Source organism: Bos grunniens, chromosome 2 (genome assembly GCF_055505025.1).
Source record: "Bos grunniens cultivar Pamir isolate PY7600 chromosome 2, Bosgru_T2T1.0, whole genome shotgun sequence".
NCBI classification, from domain to species: Eukaryota; Metazoa; Chordata; class Mammalia; order Artiodactyla; family Bovidae; genus Bos; species Bos grunniens.
Genome location: NC_141166.1, coordinates 64,885,033 through 64,908,669, shown reverse-complemented (window position 1 = coordinate 64,908,669; position 23,637 = coordinate 64,885,033). Strand labels below are relative to the sequence as shown.

The window sequence follows — 23,637 nt, the reverse complement described above, 5'->3', positions numbered from 1 at the left end:
TGAATCACTGGAGAGCCAGAAGAAAGAAAAGAGTAAATAAAAGTGACAAAAATATAAAAAAAAGGAATCAAGATTTTTCCAGAACATAAGTACTTGAGTTTTAGATTAAAGGAGCTCAGTGGGTATCCAGTAACACAATTAAAATAGATGACACCGTGGAACATTATGAGATTTCAGAATATCAAATTTAAGAGAGGATGTAGGTCTTCAGAAAGGGCAGGAGAAGAGTACTTAAAAAGGACTGATAATCAGATGATAGCAGACTTTACTGAAGCTAGGAGATAATAAATAGAGCAGTGCTTGCAGAATCTGGAGAAGAATCGTTTCCACCTCGTATTTTATACCCAAACTATCAATGCAGCATGAGATTGAAATGACATTTTCAGGAGTTCCTGGTGGTTCAGTGGTTAGGCCTCAGTGCTTTCACTGCCGGGGCCTGAGTTCAGTCCCTGGTCAGGGAACTAAGCTTTCCCACATGCCACATGACATAGCCAAAAAAAAAAAAGAAGAAATTTTAAAACATAGAATTCTTCTAAAATATATGCTTCTAAGGTGGCTTTTGTCAGGAAGCTACTTAACTGAAGGATGTGTTCCATCAAAGTAGAGTGATTATAATTCCTATACCCCAATACAAAATAAAAAGTTTAAAATTTGAAAATAAATAGAAGGTTTAAAAAAAAACCAGGATGACTATCCCAGAAAGAAACCATGGGACCCAGGAAGCAGGTGCAGGAATTTACCAGGAGGAAAGTGAAGCAAGCCTAGAAGGGATCCTGTGCAGATTTGAAGAGGACGTAGCATTCCAGGAAGGATATTGCCAAGAGAAAATGACAAAACACAGAATTACCCACCCCTAAATTGCCCACCCCTAAATTAAAGAAAAATTATATGAGAGCAGAACCATGGTGTGTTTGCAAGGTTAAGGATAAATTGTTAGAAACTAAGTATTGGACACTGAGCAAGCAGTTACGGTGAAAAAACACGGCAGTTACTCAGTCCAGGGAAAACAGATTACGTAAGGGAGGAAATACAATACACTTAGACTGAGTTGTGAAAATATTTATGTAATCATAGCAAGCGTTGAATGTCAACATGATCATAATTGTTCCAAAACTGTGTTGAAAAGATAGGAAGGGAGGACCATGGGGCAGGGTGTCATTGTGGAACCGCATGCTTAGGTGCTGTAGGTAGCAGCACCAGAGGGCAGCTTAGAGCACAGGCCCTGGGCTGCCCTGAGTCTCTGGTTCAGGGAGCCTGAAGCAGGGCCTGAGAACTTGCATTTATGACAAGTTCCAGGGACCACACTTTATGAAGCCGAGATCCAAAACATGAAGGGAAACACGAGGAGAAACCAGTTGGCAGTGTTGTCTCTGTCAGGTAGAAATGGAGAAGGGAAATCCGCACAGGATCACTTCTAGGCCTGCTTCACTCTGCTGACTGCTTTTTCATTTATATGTCTTGCTAGTGCTTCTGACATTAATCTCTGTCCTTGGTACTTTGATATTGTTTTCAGTTTTTGTGAAACCGAAGTAGGTGCTGTTATGTCTCTGCACCTCCATCCATGATCTTCACCTCAGGCAGAGCCCACGCACTTTTAAAAAAATATTTGTTGGCTGTACCGCATAGCAGGAGGGATCTTAGTTCCCCAGCCAGGAGTCAAACCCTCACCCCTTGCATTGGAAGTGCAGAGTTTTAATCACTGGACCCCCAGGGAAGTCCCAAAGACCAAGTACTTTTACTCTTCTTTAGCTCCAATAAGCAGAGGAGGTGGTCCCTGAGCTCAGACCGGGCTGCGGGCACCGGGCCATGAGCACAGGACCCCCTACCCTGCTGCTTCCTGAGCATGTGGCCATTCTGCTCACCACATTGTCCATGTCGTCCGTGTTCTAGTAACAGCCCTGACTCAGCAAGAAACTAGGTGTCTGTTCAGTGTATTTTATTCAAGAAAGTAGGGGAAATCAGTGTCTTTTAGAGTCCATTTCAGGATGAAAAAAGCATTGGTTATCTAGAAAATGACCTTGTGTGAAATTGCTGAATTAGGTTTACAAGGCAGTCCACCTTGCTCTCTGGGGCACTGGTGGGGAGATGCATGTTGCTTTCTTGTGGGAGGGTTGTCTTTTCATTTTCCAGAAACTGAATAACACATTCTTTCTTCCTGTCAGCTCTGCTCCAGCTTCAGCTGGAGAAGCCACCTTGAAGCAGAAGTGTTTGCTGACGACTGAGCTCTGAGGGATGGTCGCTCTGTGCCTGTGACCCAAGGCCGGGCCCCCAGCCGTCCATCCCAGAGTCCACTTCTGCTGGAGCCAGTTCTGCACTAGTGGGTAAAAAGCTCACCTGGTTTAGAGTTCAGTTCCGTGAAAAAGCAAGCAGCTACATTTCCGTCCACCTGGAAGGGCTAATTACACTACACTTTTGCCCAAGTAACGCAATACAGTCTTTTACTTTCCCTGATTCTGTTGAAGTTGTGAATTCCTAACAGTGGGAATGCCTTTCCCTGTGGGTTCCTCCAAGCTTGTGGCTCCACCTAGTGGTTGTGACTATTCACAACGCCCCCTTGGGTGGGCTGTCCCTGGTGGTCATCATCAGCCTGGCAAAGGTTACTTCTCTCACTGGTATCAGGGTGAGTGTCCTTGAATGACTGCTAGAGAAATTGTACCTTTCTGTGCATTGCCTGGAAATCGGGGATTTAGATAGATTAATGACTACTAAAGAGAAGTTTTTAGAATACCGAGGATTTTCAGATGCTTCCCATACTTTTGACTTTTTGCTGGACTGGCTGTCTTAACACTTCAAGTTTACATAGACCTTGAGAAGAACTACAGAAAAGTTAGTTGCCTGGCATGTGTTTTCAGCCCAGCCTCCCTTCAGGAAGTATGTCTACGTGGCCCTCACACACCTGTCACTTTCGGGTCTGGAAGGGGTGGGGAGGGTTGCAGAGACCCCGAGGCATTTCCTCTAGGCACCCAGACTTCTTCCTGGGCCGTGTGGGGCTGAAGGCCATGTTGACTCGGGGACTGAAGGAGAGCACAGTAGTTTCTGGGCACCTCTTTGGATGAAGGCTCCATTTCTTTTTAATGTAAGCTGAATAAACTTAGATTTTGTAAACTGAAGGAAAAAATACCAGGATAGAAATGGGGAATCGGGTTAGGGGGATTCACATCTGAACCTAAATGCAGGTATTGAGAGAATGTTAGGGTTTTGTGTTAGTCTAATTTCCTCATTACTTTCCATCTGTACAGAAAGTTCTGGATGTTAAGGTGGTATATGCTCATTATAGAAAATAGAGAAAAGAATTTCAACACCCAGAAAAATACTATTTTAGCTTTTAAACTTTGGAATGTGTAAAGAAAACCTCAGTTGCTGTGGGGAATGAGGGTGATCTGGAAACCGTGTTGGGAAGTTGTCGTTAATCCCTGTTATCAAGGGCTGATGTTAAAGTATACCTCTTGGAATTTGGTTTTGATTTCCTGCCCCGCAGAAACCAGAACTTAATTGAGTGTTAATGTCTGTTCTCCATAAAAAAAAAATGAAGTTTTAAGATCTTTAAAACTCCTTGGTCTAGACTGTCGTGGGTTCCCTGTAACACAGTCAGCTCAGGCAGTCACACACTTGTGTCTGCCTGGAGAGGGTTTTCTTCCTGTGCTGTTCCCGGGACCTGTAGAGGCTGGAAACTACTTCGCACCAAACAGTTTTGCTGAAGGAAAGGGAGTTGCCCTTCTGGTTGGCTACCTCCTGCAGCCCTTAGGCTGAGATTGTGGACTTGACCCAGGACGTGCCAGACTGGATATTGTGTTTTCAGCACACTGACGACCCTGCAGGTAGAACGTTAAGTTTGTGTTTCTGGTCACTGAGACGTTTTCTAGATTTTGGAACTAGTTTGTTGAAAATACTCCATTACCTTTGTGTCTTCTGGTACTGAGGAGACTTTCTTAAAATGCATTTGAATCTCAAGCTAAAAGGAAATTTTGTTTCAGGTTCTGACAAAGAGTGGTAAATATGGAAATTGATATGAATTAGCCCTGACAGAAAAGATGCCTGTCGAGTATACATCTCCTTTCCTGTCTGCCATCCCCAGGCAACTGTAAGGCTCACCCTGCTCTGCTCACCTGAGCCTGGGGCATGGGGCAGGGGGGTAAGGGGAGGAGCAGCAGGTGTGAGTCATTGAGGATGCTGGCAGAGAGCCGAGTGTGTGGGGAGTCTGGATAGACCAGTGGGCAGGTGGTTGCATTGAAGTGGGCAGTGGGCAGTGGGAGTCCTGCTGAGGTGGCCCTGCTGACTGCTGGCCCTCAGGAACAGTTCCTGATGATGGAAGATCTTAGCATCCTTCTGTGCATTGAAACCAGCCCATCAACTGAGTGCAGCTCTGAAGTGATACGCTACTGACTGGTCAGGTGGGAAGCTTTGCTATGTCTAGAGTCTCCTCTGCATTAGTACTGTGTAGCTGCAAAGAGTACTGGCTGTGTCTACTCCCGTCAGGAGTTAAGGAGCATGTGTCTGGAAAGAGCAGGAATGACAGCGTGTGGGAGCACTGTTGGGATCCTTGCGTTGGAGGGTGCTTGGAGAGGGTTCATAGCTGAGCTGATAGACCTGTTTGGTGGAAGTAACAGAAGCCTGCTTGAACCAGAGGCTCAGTTCTATGTCACTTTTTTCCCATTTTCACTCTGGTGACTCCCTAGGAGCTAGGATGATGGTGCTTGTGGCTGTGAGCAGGTTTAGGGGGCTCAGGGTGGGTGGGTAGGAGCTACTTTTGTCCTCTTGCCATTGCCTGGTTGGTCTGTGAGGATCTTCAATTTCTGGTGATTTGCAGAGTTCAGTTAGTGCTGAGCCCCTCGTCTCCTACCACCTGAGGGTGGCGGTTGTCAGTGTTAAGAGCTAAGATGCAGATCAGCTCACGTCCTGGCCCCCAGAGAAGGTAGGGGAATGGAGAGCTGGCCTGGGTGTGCGGGTGGGATTTAAAGTCAGGTAGGTGGGTTTCAGTTTTCTCCCCTAGACTCTTCTTGAGAACTTGTGAAGTAGCACACGAAATCCTGTTTCTCAGGACCTTAAAAGGTCATAGCATCTGTGTGCACAGGAAGGGCTCATTGTTCTTGCATTCCTGCCCTTGTGGAAACCCTGCTGAACAAAGGAATGATTAGATTCCTTTGATCTTGATAAATTTAGAAATACCCTTAGGTGCTTTCCTAAAATGTTGATGTTGTTTTGAGAAATTTTTTATTAAACATGTCTTATAGTCTCCTAAGGACTTCCTTGGTGGCTCAGATGGTAAAGCGTCTGTCTACAATGTGGGAGACCTGTGTTCAATCCCTGGGTTGGGAAGATCCCCTGGAGAAGGTCTTTACCTATATCTATTTGTGCAGTCACATGTTCTGTGGACACTGGAGGGTGAAGCCCCAGGGTGCCCCCCTGCTTCCTGACTGCTTGTTCCTCATGCGTCTCATTTCTGGCCAACCCTGCCTCTGTCTCCTCTTGGACAAGCCCCTGCAGACTTAGACAAGTCACACCAGAAACCCACTCAGAGCAGATTATTTGGCAGTCATTTGCACAGAGGGAAGTTCTCTTATTTTTCTGTAAGTTGGGCTCTTGAGAAGCCAAATTCTCAGCTTCTCATTGAGGGCAGGGACAGCAGGCAGAAAGTGAGGAGTGGACGTGGTGAAGACTCGGCTGCCCCTGCCGCCCAAGTGTGCGCGGTGTAGATGGAGGTGAGTGCCCCGGCTTGGCTGCAGGCAGGGACCTCTTCCTGGCAGTTTCCGGCAGATGGCTCCCGGGAGCCAGCGGGTGTTCAGACGGGCTCCGCAGGTGCTCTGTCCCTGGAGGCCCTGGCGTTTCTCCATTGGCATCCTCACTCCCACGTGGACAAGACAGTCCTGGGCTCCCATCCCTGAGAGGCTGGGAGAGCTCCCAGTTCTGATCCATCATGCCCTCAGCGTTTTGGTTGCTTAGAAACCTTTAATCTTCTAATGCATAATACACATTCCATATTATTTGTTCTTATTCCTCTCACAAATGTAAACCTATGGTTCCTGAATGTTCAGAAGAACGTTGGGAGCTTTTCCTGTCTGTTAGCCTGCAGGGTAAGGAAGTTTGTTTGGTTCACTGAAATTTGCCCTGAACTCTGCTGAATTCACATGCTGGCAGAGCTGTGATTGTCTCCAGCTCTGAGAGGTGGGATCTGCATGTCACTTTATCACATTGATGGAGACAATGATTCAGTCCCTTTCCAGGGTTTTTATTCATCAGAGAAGTGTTTGGGCGCAGACCTCTGCTCTTTAATCTTCCTGTGTGGATATGATAGACGGTTACGAGGACCTCACTAACTATTTTGTGTTTACTTTTTATATGTATAAAGCTTTGAAGTAGCTTTTAAAGTGTAATTTATTTTTTTTATCAAGTGCACTATTCCTGCAATGTGTCCCACAGTTTTATATGACTTGTACTAGAAGCACTGCACTCACCTGTGAGTTGTTTGTACAATGAGATGACTGCTGTAGACCTGACCACCAATAAAGCTTTCGTGAAACACTTAGTTTTGTGAGCTATTTCGGTTTCTTGGACATGTGATGCACGCCTACTGAGCTCTGCTCTTGTCACAGAGCTGTTGGCAAGAGTCGAGCAGGAGCAGCACCACAGTGTGCAGTGTTCATGGTGTCAGTGGCGTAAATCTGGATGTCAAGGCATTTTGAAAGTTAAGAAACCCCATTGTCCATCCCCAGCACATCCTGGGAAGAGCAGCATGGTGCAGGAAGAACCCGCTCACTACCCATCAGACCCGGTGGCAGCCATCCCGGTGCCACTGCCCCTGCACCCTCTCCCCTGCCCTACAGACCACACCAGGCCCAGGAAGGACACCTTTGAACTGAGAATTGGCTCAAACCCAGCCAGCTGGGTTGTCCCACGTGCCCCAAGCTGCAGGCCTTCCCACAAACCAAAGGCAGAAAGAAGTGGGCAGCTGGGGGAGACTGGACCTCCCAGGACTCTATCCAGGAGGGCACATCCACCCCCAGGTTCCAGGGTAGGAGGGGCGGGGAGTGAAGCCATGTCCCCAGAGACCTGGATGGTCTGCTGTTTCAGCAGCCCTGGTTTATCTGCCAGAGTCCCAGATTTCCCTCTCCCCCTAGCCCGAGAGTAAAGCCCATTCTGCCTAACCCAAGAGGCAGACAGGCAGGGCTTTGTTTTTCAAGCCCAACATGCTTGGGTGGATGGACAGCACCCAGTGACTGACCATCTCCGAGGTGTCAGGCTATCTGTGCAAGGGTGTCACGTCCCCACCAGTAACAGCAAACCTCCCGCCACCCACTGACACAGGGAAGCCCTTTCAAACCTGCCAGTGGTGACCAGCACACACCATTGCTGCAGAACACACAGCAAGTAGCGGGGTCCAGGCATCAGACCCCGAGCCCTAAGTCTGGGACATCCGGTATCCTGGGAGCGGGAAGCCTTTAAGAACTGGGTTTGGGGACCACTGTGCAGAAACCACAGGGCTGCTGGGTTGTTCTGGCATGTGTCCTGCTCATCACCAAGTTAACGGCAGGAGGGGTCTCGGAGGGCTTTTGCCCTCTCCACCTTGGACCCAGGGGTGCCAAGTGGCATGCCAAGCTGTCCCTCTATCCTGCCCCGCTGAGGGTGGGGACCAGGAAAGGTTCATGAGATACATTTTCTCTCCTCCCATTTGGCCACAGACCCAGAGGAGACTTGCAGGCCAGCTGCTGCCCCAGGCTTGGGCTGCAGTTGAGGGCGCAGAGCAGGGCCTAGGAGGCCTTGGAGGCAGGCAGTGTCTAAGCCAAGATGACCGAGGGCCCCAGGCAGGGAGAGGCCTGTCTGGTGGTGACGCAGAGAGAAACTGCTCTGTGGTCACCCTTCTGAGAGGCAACCCAGCCTGTGGGTCAGCAGCATCCACGGGCACTCAGGCCAGAGGCCCAGGTGGACCAGCATTGGAAAGAAGCTACAGGAGGCCCCCAGCCCATCTCCCACCAGGGATGATGGAGCCGTTGACACCATATGCCCCAGGAGACACAGGTGGGGTGTGGGTTTGGACAGATTGAGCTCTCTGCAAGGACTGGATGTGCCCACAGATGTTCTTGCAACAGGAAGAGTTTCACAACAGCTCACGCTCGGTGTGGCCAGCAAAGGCTCACTGGCTGTGAACAGGAGGGCTGCATGGACTCATACTTTCAGAACCACAGGGGACCCAGAACTCGTCCCATCCATCCTGAAGGAGCCATCCTTACACCGCTTCCAAAGGTACACCAGAGCATTCGTGCCCTCACCTGCCACTGAGGATGCCTGGCCTGTGCAGCATCCCCACCAGCCGCCCTCCTGCATCCGTTTTCAGTTGAAGTCCTGCCTCCCTGATGGTAGAAGTTTCTAGAGATTTAGTCATCCCCCTGTTCCTGGTACAGGGAGGAAGATGCCTTACAAATGGAGATTTCCCTTAGAAATGTCCATATTCCTTACCAGAAGGTGAATCCTACTTGGTTTTCAGAGTTTCCCAAATGTCTGCTGTGTCTTATAAAATAACCAAATAATTAATATGCCCAAAAGATGTATGTTGGGGTGGAAAATCCTGCTCTCCTACACCTTTTGCTATGGTGAATAACACTGCTGTGAACACTCATGTATGAGTGTCTGTTCAAGTCCATGCTTTCAAATCTCTGGACAATAAACCGAGAAGTAGAATTGCAGAACCATAATGTCATTCTTTTTGAGGAACCACTAAACTCATTTCCACAGCAGCTGCGTCATTTTACGTTCCCATCAGCAATGCACAAGTGTTCCAGTTTCTCCACATCCTTACTGATACTGTTCTCTGTTTTAGTTTGTTAGTTTTTTATAATAGCTGCCGTAATGGGTATAATGGAGAAGGAGATGGCAACCCACTCCAGTGTTCTTATCTGGAGAATCCCATGGACACAGGAGCCTGGTGGGCTACAGTCCATGGGGTTGCAAAGAGTCAGACACAAAAGTGATATCTGATTATAATTCTAATTTTTATTTCCCTGTTTATTAGTGAGGCTGAGTATCTTTTCATATATTTGTTGAGCATTTGTGTGTATTCTTTGGAGAAATCTCTATTCAGATTCTTTGTCCATTATTAAATTGAATTGTTTTTGTTGAATTTTAGGAGTTCCTTATATATCCTGGATTTTAATCTCTTACCAGATACATGACTACAAATATTTTCTGTCATTCTGTGAAATGCATTTTTGCTGTGTTGAGAATGTCCTACTATGTACAGATTTTTTAATTTTGGTGGTCTGATTTATCTTATTTTTTTCTTGTGTTGCCTGTGCGTTTTGAATGTCATATCCAAGAAATCATTGTCAAATCCAGTGTCATGAAGATTTGCCCCTGTATTTTCTCCTAAGAGTTTCATAGTTTTTAGCTCTTTTATGTCTTGATTCATTTATGTTACACATTGTATACAGTAACGATCCAACTTCATTCTTTTGCTGCGAATATCCAGAGATAATTTTACTTCTGCCCTTTGATTTTGGATGTCATTTTTTTTTCTTGGCTAATTTCTTTGGCTAGAACTTCCAGTATTCAGTGGAAGTAGCCCCCCAGAAAGGGCATCTTTGTTTTTTTATGATCTGATTAGGTTTAGATGAAGTCATGCAAGTGGAGCCCCCATGATGCGACAGATGCGGTTATAGAGAGAGGTAGAAACACAGACACCTATCTCTGCACATGTGCGCTGAGGAAGGAGGCCCTGGAGGCCCTTGCCTAGCATTCGGCTAGGCTGGAACACTGCTCCCAGCCTCCAGAACTGCAGGAAAGAAATGCTTGCTGTTTATGCTGCCCAAGTTATGATCATTTGTTACAGCAGTCTTAGGTGACAAGACAAAAAGCCTTCAGTTTTTCATTGAGCATCATGTCAGCTGTGGGCTTTATGTATATGGCCTTTATCACGTTGAAGCAGTTTCTTTCCATTCCTACTTTGCTGAATGTTTTTATCATGAAAGGGTATATTTTTTGTCAGATGCTTTTTCTGCATCGATTGAGATGACCACGTTTTTATTTTCTTTCATTTTGTTAATGTGGTGTCTTACATTCACTGATTTTCATATGTTGAATGTACGCCTAAATCCCACTTGGTCATGATGTGTAGTCCTTCCAGTATGCTGCTGAATTCAGTTTGCTGGTGTTTTTAGTGGGATTTTTATATCAATATCCATAAAAGATATTTATCTGTAATTTTCTTGTAGTGTCTTTGTCTTGCCTTAGGGTCCTGAGTTCTTAACTTCAACTTCCAAATCCGAGCTCCTTCATTCATGTGCTAATCCCTGAAACTCACATCATGGAGATGCCAGCCTCTGAGCCAGCCCTCACTCACTGCAATTTGGGGGCCCCAGCCCATGGGGGCTCACAAGATAGGAAGATACTGAGAAAATAATTCAGTCTAGAGGTTTTCAAAGTTGAGTTCAGGAAACCTGGGGTTTGGGAAGTCAAAGCTACTTGTATAATAATGTTGAAATACATTTTCCCTCTACTGTGTTGATATTTGCACTGATGGTGGTAAAACCAGGCACCTTGGGAAGATCAAGGTTAATGACACCAAAGAGTATGAGAATTCCACTGCTACTTGGTGGGGATTCGGGGGAGCCTGAAGTGAGGATTTGGGAACTGACATGGCTCTGAAAGACCACGGAATTTAAGTCCAAAGGAGTCAAGATAGCTGCTAGAAGAACTGTGTATAGTTTTCATCCTGTTCTCATGTTGCTTAAATGGCAAACAAAAGAGATTTCCGTGGCTTAACAAGCATCCTCATTCATCAGTTATTTCTTAGGGGATGTGGGCTTGGTGTGACAAGCACCACCCACTCCCCTGGAGGGAATGAGTCTTTCCCTGGCTTGTGAGGTGTGTGCATGCCTGCCTGTGCGTGAGTACAGGTGTGGGGAGGGCAGGTGGGGTCTGACCCCTTGGAAGCCTGGTGCCTTGTGAAGAGAGCAGACGTGATCATGGTGGCGGAGGACAGTCTGTAAAGCAGCTGAGGATCCTGGGGGGCCAGAGGAAAAAAACAATCTGGGCTAGGGAGGCACCACTTGGTTTTATTGTAGCGGCAAGGTAACTGCCAAATGGTGGAAGCCGCTCAGTTGTCCATCGGTGAATGAATGGATATACAAAATGTCTGTCTCTACAGCAGAAAAGCATTTACTCATAGAAAGAAATTGTTTGCTGCAACATGGATAAACCTTGAAAACATCATGCTGTGTGAAAGAAACCAGGCACAAGTAGTCACATGCTATACGATTCCACCAATATGAAAGGTACAGTTCAGGCAAATCCATACAGATAGAAAAGCAGATCAGTGGTTTCCAGGAGTGGGATGTTGAGGGGAATGTGCTTAATAGGTGTGGTGTCTCCTTTTGATACCAAAAGCTTGGCCTCTGCCAAACTGAATCTCGAAGACAGAGTTTGGAGTGAAGTACAAAAAAATATACCTTTATTGTTTTACTAGGCAAAGGGAGTCACGGCAGCCTCGTGCCCTCAAAACTGTGTGTTCCAACCTGAGGGGATTTGGTGAGGAGTTTTATAGCAGTAGTTCAAGGGCAGGATTGCTGATAAGGATCAGGGTGTGCCGGGGCCTGCAGTCCTTTAATCTGGCCTCATGTGGTCTCCTGATGAGCTTCTGTGATTCTTGAGGTTATCGAACTGTGACTTCTCTTTGGAATGAAGAATGCTTCATTAGGTAGCTTCATTAGGTAGCATCTTCCATCTGTTGGGGGTTTTAGTTCTGCAGAAGAGCTGAGATATTACATGTAGCTCTTGAGATGAAAGCAGGATCCTGTCCGAGGTCTGCCCTGTTGTCTCTTGGCCACTCCTCCCTTATCTCTGTATTTCCTCCCTTCCCTGATTAGCAACTGTTTGGACCTGCCCTTTGGAACTCAGGGAGTTCTTCAATGGAGGCTGGAACCTGTTCCCTAAAAGCAACAAACAGGGACACAGAAAGGCTTCCATACCCGGGAACCCCACAGGGTCCGACTCAGTTTCACTTTGGACTCTGAAAATGCTGGCACTGGATAGAGGAGACAGCGGCACTGCCTTGCACATGTACTAGATTCTGATGAACTGTGCACTTTAAAATGGCTTATTTTATACTATGTGAGTTTCGTAAAACAAGAAGCACTAAAACAAGGAACACCACCAGGAATAAAGGCAGATAATACATAATGATAAAAGAGTAAAACTTCACCAAGGAAACTTAAGAATCTTAAATGACTATGCACTAAACAACAGAGCCTCAGAATACGTGAAGCAAAACTAATAGACGTGCAAAGAGAAATATATAAATCCTCAATTATATCCAGAGATTTTAATACTTCTCTAATGTAAGTGCCTTACAATTCACTTTGTAAAATTTTAAGTGTCTGACATGAACTTTTTCACTGCCATGGCATCCATTTCAAAGACACATTGCCAGCGACACAGATAAAGAACCAGGCCACCCCACCCATGGGGTTACCCTTCAGAAAGCCCTGGGTGATTCAGATAACTGGCCTTTGGGTGACACTCCTTTTCCCTTTTCATACTTTTATTCTTGCTCTTAAGTTTTAAATTCATCAGTAAGAATAAACGCATAAAACCCTAGCCCCTGCTCCCAACCTCAAATCTAAATGAATTTTAAAAGATTCAAATCATACAAAGAATATTGTCTGACTATAATGGGATTAAGAGGGTTCCAGGGTGGCTCAATGGTAAAGAATCCACCTGCCAGTGTAGGAGATGTCGGTTTGATCCCTGGGTCAGGAAGATCCCCTGGAGAAGGAATGGCAACCCACTTCAGTACCCTTGCCTGGAAAAACCATGGACAGAGGAGCCTGGCAGGCTACAGTCCATAGGGTTGCAAAGCACACACACACAATGTAAGCAGCTGAGCACACACATGTAATGGGATCAAACTAGAAACCAATGGCAGAAAGGTATCTAGAATATCCTCAGATATTTAGGAACTAAACAGCGCACTTCCTAGTAACTTAGTGGTGAAAAGAAATCAAAAGGGAAATTAAGTGTTTTTAACTGAATGAAAATAAAAACCTCAAAGCCTGCTGGCTACAGCTAAATTAGTAAAAGAAAATTTATACCACTTAATGCTTATACCAGAAAAGTTCTCAAATCAGTGACCCCAGATTACACCTTAAAAAAGAGTAAGAGAAAGTAATTGAGTCCAAACTAAGCAGAAGAAAGAGCATAATAAAAAGCAGTAATCAATGAAAATGAGAACCAAAAAATATAACAAGAGGAAATAAAAGTAACCAAAAAGTGGTTCCTTGAGAAGACCAATAAAATTAATCCCTAATGAGTAAAACTAAGGGGAAAAGGGAGAAATAAAAAATTACAAGTAGAGAGGTTGAAACAGAGCAGGACCCTGTGGAGCTCCCAGTACAAACCCTTTCTGTGTCCCCTGTTTCTTATTTATGCTTAGTCGCTCATTTGTGTCTGACTCTTTGCAACCCCATGGACTATAGCCCACCAGGCTTCTCTGTCCATGGGGATTCTCCAGGCAAAAATACTGGAGTGGGTTTCCATGCCATCCTCCAGGGGAATCTTCCCAACCCAGGGATCGAACCCAGCTCTCCCATACTGCAGGTGGATTCTTTTTTTTTTTTTTTTTGCGTTTTAGCTTTTATTTATTTATTTTTTTTTACCAACAACTTTCAGAGAAGGCAATGGCACCCCACTCCAATACTCTTGCCTGGAAAATCCCATGGACGGAGGAGCCTGGTAGGCTGCAGTCCGTGGGGTCGCTAGGAGTCAGATACAACTGAGCGACTTCACTTTCCCTTTTCACTTTCATGCACTGGAGAAGGAAATGGCAACCCACTCCAGTATTCTTGCCTGGAGAATCCCAGAGACAGGGGAGCCTGGTGGGCTGCCGTCTCTGGGGTGGCACGGAGTTGGACACGACTGAAGTGACTTTGCAGCATGAACAACTTTATCCCAGTAAAGTTGACAATTTAGAAGAAATGGACAAATTCTCTCAAAGACAAACTACCAAATTCATTCAAGACGTGAGTAGTCATATAGTTATAAAAGAAATTTCAGGGGGAAAAAAAAAACTGAGAAAATAAATCTACAGTAATGTATGGTAATAATCTTAGGCTTGAGGTGAAATAAGCCTTATATAAGTTGACTGCTGGTATTTCTCATTAACAGATAAGAAAACTAAGACCCATTAGTGCTGTGTCACATTCTCTGAGATTTCAGTTAGGGAGTAAAATATCTAAAATTCACATGTAGCTTTGTCAGTCAGCTCTTAAGCTCAGGCTTCATTGTCTTAAGCACAGGAATCAGCAGCCTTTTTTCTGAAAAGAGCCAGATATATATATTTTAAGCTTTGCCACCCATATTGCCTCTTGCAACTACGGTCAGTATAGGACAAAAGAGCTGTAGACAACATGTAAATGAACAAACAAAAGCAATTGCAGCTGTAGTTAAATATCTTCCCACAAAGAAAATCAGACCCAGATGGTCTCACTGGACAGTGTTAACTAACATTTAAGGAAGGTGTAACTCTCATTGTATACAGCTTTGCAACAAATGGGAAAGGGAATACCCCCGAATTATTCTTTAAGACCAGCATTTCCCTGTTATTAAAACTAGACAAAGACTTAACAAAAAGGAAACTACAAATCAACATCTTTTATAAGCATTGGTACAAAAATTCCTAACAAAACTTGCGCAAATTGAATCCAATAATACATTTAAAAGAATATGACATAATGACTAAGTAGGATTTATCCAGGAATGAAAATCCATCAGTGTAGTTCACCATTCACCCAGTTCAGGCCAATGAGATGGGCGAAGTCTGCTGGAGGGCTCCTCAGAAGGGTTCCCTTATTCCCAGCTGAGAGCTGGTGAGGAGATGCTGTTTCTCCGACCCAGTGTCTGAAACAGTGGCGGCCTCTGGGGATGAAGCTGAGGATGAAGCTACCACAGAGGCAGCAGCAGACACACAGCCTTGATGAAGTCATCAAGCTGCTGAATCAATGGGCCGAGAAGTCAGTCTTACCCCAGGACTTAGTCACTTTAGATAAGACACTTCGTATTGTTCTTGTTTGAAGGCAAGACAAACACTGGAGACGTATAACAAAAAGCTTGAAAATCCCAGTCTTTTCTGAGCTCAACAGAGACTTCTCAAAAAGACCTGGAAGATGAGGAATCTATGTACTCAGATTCGTCAGGCTGAGGCTCACCAGAAAGGTTGAGAAAATGGATGGAATCACATCCTATTTCAAGTAACTGTGACCAAAGCATCCTTCAGAAATCCATCAAAGAAAGAACAGTTGTAGACAACACCGGAAGATGCTTTGAAGGACAGTCCCATCTTGAGGGAAGAACGGAGAGGAGGGGGCAGCTTGGGGTGGGATGTTAGGACAGAGACCTCCTAGAAGAGGAGCCCTTGTTCAAGTTCAACGTTTGTTTGAAAACTGTTGTGAAAAAGAAACAGGAAGACTTCCCTGGTGGTCCTGGTGGTCCACGGGTAAAGAATCTGCCTGCCAATGCACGGTACACTGGTTTGATCCCTGGTCTGGGAAGATGCCACACAGCATGGGACAACTGAGCCCATGCGCCATGACTAGAGAGTAGCCCCCACTCGCCACAACTAGAGAAAGCCCACGCATAGCGATGAAGACCCCGTGTGGCCAAAAATAATAATTAAAAAAAAAAACCGAATAACTCATTTTTTTAAAATGAGAAAAGAAACAGGAAATGGAAGGCACACTAAATTACCTGAAAAAGATAGAATAACTTATCACATCAAGATCATAGTAGAGATGTCCAAACTGAGAAACCCCTGCTGCAGTCGGAAAAGTCACAGTTAGAAAGAGGAGGCAGAAACCACGCCAGCAGAAACTTCGAGTCCTTCCTAGGCAAAGAGAAAAAGAGGCATTTTCACCAAGTAGCCAATCTTTCCAAAAGCAGCTCTGTTTCTGCCCTCCCAGGGCACCTTCAGGGGAGCCAGGAATTGCACAAGTCATGATGATAAATGTGGGGGGTCTTTCAGAAGGGAGCTGTCCCAAGGAGGCTGGGGGGGACCTGCAGGCTCAGAACTGAGGGGTGAGATGGGGCTTCGTGCCGTTTTGCACTTCCCGCCAGCTCATCAGTTCATTACGGAGACCCAGACACAGTTCGAGAGGCCCTGTGGTTGGTCTTGTTTCTCAGGTCTGTAGGAAAACCTCCCAGGAGGGGCTAACCTGTTCCCCAGCTGGAGAGGAGGGCAGGGCAGCCGGTGCCTGAGTGACAGGAGACCCATCCAGCCCTGAGTCCCAGCAGCAGCCAGAGTGGCTCGCTGCTTCTGCAGGACTTCCCGCCTGGGCTTGTCTGCCCAGTGGTGTGGTCCCTTCATCTGCCTTGAGGTCCCCAACTTTCCCACACTGTGCGGGCTTTTGACCTGAGGCTGTCTGGCACATCAAAACAGCAGGATGGTGCCTGAGCCAGAGAGGTGCAGTGGTCGGGAGGACACCGGGGCTGGTCTGGATCCATGCCCCACCCCTGCACTGAAGCTCTGTGGTCCTGGCTTCACTGCTGGTGCTGCGGGTGCTCTCTGAACCTGTGACAGTGCCACTGGGGTTGCTCCTAGGGGGTGGGGGGCACCAGGGCTTGGCCATGGCCAACAAGTGAATGGTCCCCCTGGGGGAGTGGCTGCTGTGTCTGGTCCAGTTCACTGGCCTCCGGCAGGCTGACACTGCAGTCAGACCACAGCCCCCCACACACTCCCCCTACCCTGCCCCTCCAACATCTCCCTTTGGCTGAGGGGCCCTGTGTCCCTCCAGCAGAGGCTGCTCTGTCTAGGGAGATGGAAGGTCCAGGTCATGCCAAGAGGGCCCTGGGCTTAGCTCCACCACTGGAGCCTCGAAAAGACTTTCAGACCCTGATTGGTCTCTTGGGAGTTGAGATGATGAGGCCCAAAGATCTAGAAGCACGTCTGCATGAGGTCAGTGCTGCCCTGTGACTCCATGGTTAAACACACGGTGAGGCTCCCAGGCTGTGCCTCGCATGGATGTGTCATGGCTCCAGCTGGCCTTGATCCATCTCTTCCTGAGGTTTTGGGACCTTTGCTCTGCCCGTTCCAGCTGCTGAGCAACTTCTCTGCAAGGGGTGCTGGGTGTTTCTCACTACCCTTGATCACCTCCTCCCCACCTCTCTTATCTGATTCTGCTTCTCACTTCTCATCCCCTCTGGACAGTCCAGGAGGTGACGGCTCAGGAGCTGGCGCCAGTGCCCTGGTTCACTCATCCGCTTATCCTTCAACTGGCAGTGTGCCAGGCCCATCAGCGATCTGGGACAACTGGCCAGCCCTCAAGGAGGCCCCGCCCCCACCCTTGAAGGGATCAGGTGTAGAAACAGATCCTGTTAATACAGCAAGATGAGCGCTATGAAATGGGGAAGCCAGAGATATTCATCCATCCCAAGTGGGCAGGGGGCATCAAGGAGAGCTTCCTGGAGGAGGTGGTGCTGACTGGTGCTGACTTTTACCATTAGCTGCAGACCAGTTTGTTGTTCAGTTGCTAAGTTGTGTGTGACTCTTTGTGACCCTGTGGACTGTGGCACATCAGGCTCCTCTGTCCTCCACTATCTCCTGGAGTTTGCTCAAATTCAAGTCCATTGAGTCAGTGATGTTATCTAACCATAGTATCCTCCGCCTCCCCCTTCTCCTTTTGCCCTCAATCTTTCCCAGCATCAGGATCTTCCAAGCAAGTATACCGGAGTGGGCTGCCACTTCTCCAGGGGCTCTTACCACCCCAGGGATTGAACCTATGTCTCCTGCTTGGCAGGCAGGTTCTTTACCAGGGGAATTTTTGCGGACCAACAGCTAGACCCAAAACAAGAGAGTGTCCTGCTGTGAGGCCTCTAGGTTTCTGGGCCTCAAGGGCATGGCCAGATTCTAGAAGCTGCCAGCTTTAGCAAAAGATGAGGTGCTTTGGTCTACCCTCCTGGCCGTCTGAGAGGAGCAGTGGTATGGGGGCTGTACTGCTCCCTCTGGGACCTCCCTGAGCTTCTGCAGACAAGCCAACCTGTCACCTGCCCACTTTCCCTGGTCCCACCGTGAGCCCTGCCTTTCCACTGCTCCAGCCTGGTAACCAGGCTGAACTTACCTGGGTGGGATTTGAAGCAGGATCTGCTGACCCAAAATAGATCCTCTGGAGGGCAGGTCTCGGGCCTGAAGTTCCCGTCATAGCCATGTTCCACAAGTCTCACCTGCAGGGCCCTCAGGTAAAGCATGGCCTCTCTGTGAAGGGGACCCTTGTTGTTTGGAGCCACCTGGGAATTCCTCCCCCTCCTCCGGGGATGTGAGCAGATACTGCTTGGATTTACAGGGAGAGCAGCTCTGCCCCTAACCTGGCTCCCACCCCCAGGCCAGAGAGAGAGGGAAGCTCCCCGACAGGTGAGGGAGAAGGTGGATCTTGTAGTTGAGGAAAGTCTCCCCAAACTGACAGAAATCTTGCCTCTTACAACTTAGACTCATGAGTTCCTGGAGGCGGGACTGCTCACTATGACCTTCCTGTTGGTGGAGTCATGCCCTCCTGAAAGATCTGGTCAAGTCCTAACCCCTGGTACCTGCAATTGTGACCTTACTTGGGAGCAGGGTCCAGGTCTGTGAGGGTCCCTGGTGAAGGCACTTCTGTTCCTGAGGAATTTGGGAGCATCACCCACCTGGTTCCTCTATCTGGGAGCTCTCCAACCACATACCATTGGGGTTTGATGGAGGCTCCCTCATGTGGGTATGATCCTCATTGACTCCATCCCCAGCCCCTCTTCTCTCTCCAGTGGATGGGGATGGGCCTGAAAATTCCAAGCATGTAATCGTTTTGTCTTTCTGGTGACCAGCTCCACCCAGGAGCTAACCAGAGTAGCAAAAGATGCTAGAGCAAACAACGATGCTCTTAGTACTGCTTTACTTGGTAATGGTCTTTACTGCTTAGGAACTTACAAGAGTCAGGAGCCCTGTATCAGGGACTAGGGACAGAGACCAGAGTGTATGTTTTCTGTGATCTCATATCACTGCACTTGGTAGACAGAAGGTACTCAGTAAGGTGCTCAGACCACTGCCTTTGGGCCTGTCATGTTTAGTGGGTGTCTGGGACTGAACTGTCCCCCCCAGCCTCATGCCCCACTGGCCCAAATTCATAAATTGAAGCCCTACCTCCCAGTGTGATTACATTCAGAAATGGGGCCTCTGGGAGATGATTCAGTTTAGTTGAGGTCATGAGGGTGGGGCCACATGATGGTATTAGTGCCCTTGTAAGAAGAAACACCAGAGATCTTGTTTCCTCTGCCTTGTCCACATGAGGTCACAGTGAGGTCACTGTGGGAAGAGGGCCATCTGCCAGCCAAGGGGAGCCTTCATCAGCATCTGACAGAGCAGGACCTGATCTTAGATGTCCAGCCTCCAGAACTGTGAGAAAATAGATTCAGTTCAGTTGCTCAGTCGTGTCCGACTCTTTGCGACCCCATGAATTGCAGCACGCCAGGCCTCCCTGTCCATCACCAACTCCCGGAGTTCACCCAAACTCATGTCCATCAAGTCGGTGATGCCATCCAGCCATCTCATCCTCTGTCGTCCCCTTCTCCTCCTGCCCCCAATCCCTCCTGCCCCACCATCAGTCTTTTCCAATGAGTCAACTCTTCGCATGAGGTGGCGAAAGTACTGGAGTTTCAGCTTTAGCATCATTCCTTCCAAAGAACACCCAGGACTGATCTCCTTTAGAATGGACTGGTTGGATCTCCTTGCAGTCCAAGGGACTCTCAAGAGTCTTCCTCCAACACCACAGTTCAAATCGTCAATTCTTCGGCACTCAGCTTTCTTCACAGTCCAACCCTCACATCCATACATGACTACCGGAAAAACCATAGCCTTGACTAGATGGACCTTTGTTGGCAAAGTAATGTCTCTGCTTTTGAATATGCTGCCTAGGTTGGTCATAACTTTCCTTCCAAGGAGTAAGCATCTTTTAATTTCATGGCTGCAGTCACCATCTGCAATGATTTTGGAGCCCCAAAAAATAAAGTCTGACACTGTTTTAGTGTTGTGTAAGTCACCCAGTTTATAGTCTTCTTTCATGGTAGCCTGAGCTTAGACTGTATATTGGGCACATGGCTGTTGCTTGACCTTGTGTGCAGGGGCTGCTGTCCTTGTGATGGAGGGGCCTGTGCCTTTTTCCCTTCTGGGTCTTCCCCTCCCACAGACCCCCAGGGCTGGTCCAGGTACTAGTGGAGTGCTGGGAGGCCTGCTGGGCCTGTTTTCATCTGCCAGGGGTCCTTAAGCAGGTCTATGGGTGGCAGGGTCTTGGGGACGTCCCAGGTAGGGCCCCCCCGCAACCTGTGACTTCCGCCCAAAGCCTCTGGGAAGGAAGGTGGCCATTCAGAGACTGCCCTGCCTGGGTGTTCTGGCCCTCTTAACCTCCCTTGGCTAGGGCTTGGGTCTAGGTGGCTGTGGCCCTGGTCTCCCAGCTTTTAGGGGTGTTTTTGATGCTTCACAGTCCTGTGATTATAGCATACAACCCTGGCCTGGGGCTGAGACTGGCCTGGTCCTCAGGGTCAGCGGGAAGACCAGGCCCAGGTTTCCTGTCCAAGGGGACAAGAGCCAGGCAGGGACCAAGGAGAGGGACAAGTCAGGCCTTGAGTAGACAAGGGGCCATAAGTGATGCTCAGAATATTTAACCACCAGGACAGCAGCCCCCCATGCCCCCCAACATAAACCCAGACAGAGTCCTGTCATTAAACAAGCTGGGTAGTGGGAAGTGGGGTGGGTGGGCCACAAGGGGTGGGACTTCAGCCACATCTGACTAGTCATATTTCCACTCCAGAGAGTTGCTCAGGTGAAGATGTGAGAGGGTTGTGCTGTGGAGCAGAGGAAGGAGGGCAGGAGGCACTTGTGGGGGTGGGAGGCCCTTGCCCAGGAGGGACAGCACCTGTGGCCAGGCTACTGGGAGCAGCAAGTGTTGGCAGGGGACGATGGGATGGACCAAGTGGACCTACACTCTGCATACAGGGTGGTGGCAGGTGACGCACACAAGGGAAGGGCACCAGTGGGTGGAGTAGGGGACCTGGGGAGCCCGCAGCCCCCGAGGTAGAGGGAGGTGTTGAAACCCACTTCCCCTCTCAGGCCCTTCAGTGAACAACAGGACATCCTGAGAACACAGAGGTGGCCCATGAGCTCCAGGGGATGACTGTCCATCACTGCTTCCTCCTGGTGGTCAAGGTCACCCTCCTGCAGCCAACACAGCCACCCTTGCAGTGGGGTGGAGGTGGGGAACTCTGGGGATAAGTGTGGCTGCCACAAAAAGGGAAGAGAATTATGGCCTGTTTCCAGGTATTCCCTCAGGACCCTCATAGTTTTAGGTGAAATTATTAATAAATGAAAACCCAGCAAGACCAGCAAAGGGCTCAGGCCCCCCAGAACGAAGGTATGAGTCACCCCGCTGGGTTACATAACCCAGCCACCTGAGGTGCTGGCAGAGGCCAATGAGGCCGTGGAGGGTAGCAGAGGAGGGAGCATCCTGTAAGCTGGGGGGCAGACCAGTGCCTTTTACTGTCCCTTCCCCGCCATGGAATGGATTTTAATGTATCTCATCCAGTTTTCATTTTCCTTCCTCTCTCTTCTGCCCATAGGAATACAGGGCAGCAGTTCTCAAAAGTTTTTGGTCATGGGACCCCTTTAACACCCTTACACATTGTTGAGGACCCCAAGGTGCTTTTATGTGAATAGTAGTAACATTTACCATGATAGGAAAAACGATGACTTTAGAAAATATTATTTTTTTAAAAAGAAAAAGCCCGTTACATGTTAACTTTTTTAAAATGAAAAATAACAAGACATCTGGTGAGTAGTGGAGTGGCATTGTTTTTGCAGTTTTGCGAACCTTTAGTATCTGGCTTAGTGGAAGGCGCTGCGTCTCAGGTCTGTGTCCGCCTCTCACCTGCTGTGGTGTGTCGTCTCGGCTGAAGCATGAAGAGAATCTGCATCCCCAAGAAGTGTTGTGAGGAGGGGAGATGCTTGCAGGCCCCTGGGATCCTCAGACTGCATTTGGAGGCCTGCTCTGGTAGTCACTTTAATCCACACATTCTAGAATATACAGAGAACATGACAGGAAAGGAAGAGACGTCTCTAAACACCGTGGATTAAGAGGTGGATGAAGGAATTAACGCAGCAGCTTTGCGTCGTCTCCCTTCTCCTTTGGGGAGGGGTGATCCCTGCTTGGTCTCGAGGCCACCTGTGTCCTGCTAGATGGGAGCCATTTTTTTGAAGCATAAGCTCATAAGAAGGACACATGACTGATTTGGTTATTAGCTTTGGTCACCCAGTGTCTGAACACCCTTCTCTTCTGGCCAGATCCTCTACTGAGCATGTTTTGGCTGAGTATGGCCAGCCTCCTCCTCCCAGCTCCATAGGAACCAGGTCACCTCCCCTCTCAGTTCTAGAGCCTGAAGGGCAAATGCACACGTGAGGATTGCCCATCACACCTGCCCTCCGGTACTGGAGTCTTGAGTCTTGAGCTTTTGGCAGACGGTTGAGGAGGTACTCATAGCAGCAGGGGCCACACGGGTGGCATTTGTCATTCTGGTGGCAGCATCTTGTGACAGATGGTGGGGTCACCAGCTGCAGCATCCTCACCAGATGGTCCCTGAGGTACAGACTTGCTGGGGTTTCTGGCAGCACAACTTCCCTTGATCCACACATGCCTGCTGAGTTTGGTCCCAGACTTCCTGCCAGCGTGTGAGCTTCCTGGATGCTCCTATGGCTTCCTCCACCAGTCAGAGGCCTGGACAGGAGGGTCCACTCTGACCCTCACCTGCTGCCGAGGCCCACCTAGACTCCACTTCTTCCTTGTTTCCCAGCACCTCCTACCTGGCTGGTCCCCCTGTGCTCAGGCTGGACCTTTCCAGAACACCCTGCAGGGTCCCCAGGGAAACTCTCTTGAGTCCAGCACTGTTATAAACCCATTGTGTGTGGAGCCCCTAGAACCCTCCACACTAGAGGAGTCTTCATGCAGGGTCTTTCTCATCTCACCTCAAATCCCCTCCTCCCTCCCAAGATTGCCTTCTATTATTACAATAGTACACAGTGAACTTTAAAACATGACAGAATGTTTGTAAAACATTAGGGGGGAAATAACTCTACCACAAATTATGTGATTCCAGCCTTCAAAACTATCTCACAACATTGGTGCAGACTGTCATCGTTCCTTCGGCTTGAACTGGCCACCCTGAGGTTGGGCTTTAGCCTTGTGTTTGGAACAACAGAACAGTATGTCATACACCATGTGTGAGTAGGGATTACGGGTCTGCTTGTGGGATTGGCTTGGCCTCTTGTGCTTCTGCCATGAGAAAGGACATCTCCCAGGGACTGCTAATCCTGCTGCGGGACCTGGAATAGAATCAGGGATGTGGGATGCTTCATGGGACAGACCTGGACCATACTCACAGCCTGGAGTGTAAGGCCCCAGGGAGAAAACATGTAATTGGTAGGGTACTGAGATTTTTGAGGATGTTTCACAGTAAAAACTGACTAAGCATCTTACAGAACAAACTAGTTACAGAATTTAACACATGCTACATACTGCGGATAGTCAGAGTCGCACTGGCAATTAGGTAAATCCCCAGGCAGAGCTGAGACTGTATTCACTTTTACAGATG

The 23,637-nt window shown here is 48.1% G+C and overlaps 1 protein-coding gene across 8 annotated transcripts in view; it reads left to right on the top strand.

The window, feature by feature from the left end:
- The window catches only part of EPB41L5 (erythrocyte membrane protein band 4.1 like 5), a 167,482-nt gene extending 160,959 nt beyond the window's left edge, over positions 1-6,523 (top strand). For 7 of the 8 annotated variants that reach the window (XM_086349565.1, XM_086349564.1, XM_086349563.1 and 4 more), the window contains one exon: positions 2,163-6,523. In XM_086349565.1, coding sequence (XP_086205691.1) covers positions 2,163-2,229 — 67 coding nt within the window. In that variant the 3' untranslated portion in view covers positions 2,230-6,523. The remainder of the gene's footprint in view (positions 1-2,162) is intronic. The other variant, XM_086349566.1, reaches the window with a different exon arrangement.
- Positions 6,524-23,637: the final 17,114 nt, after the last annotated feature.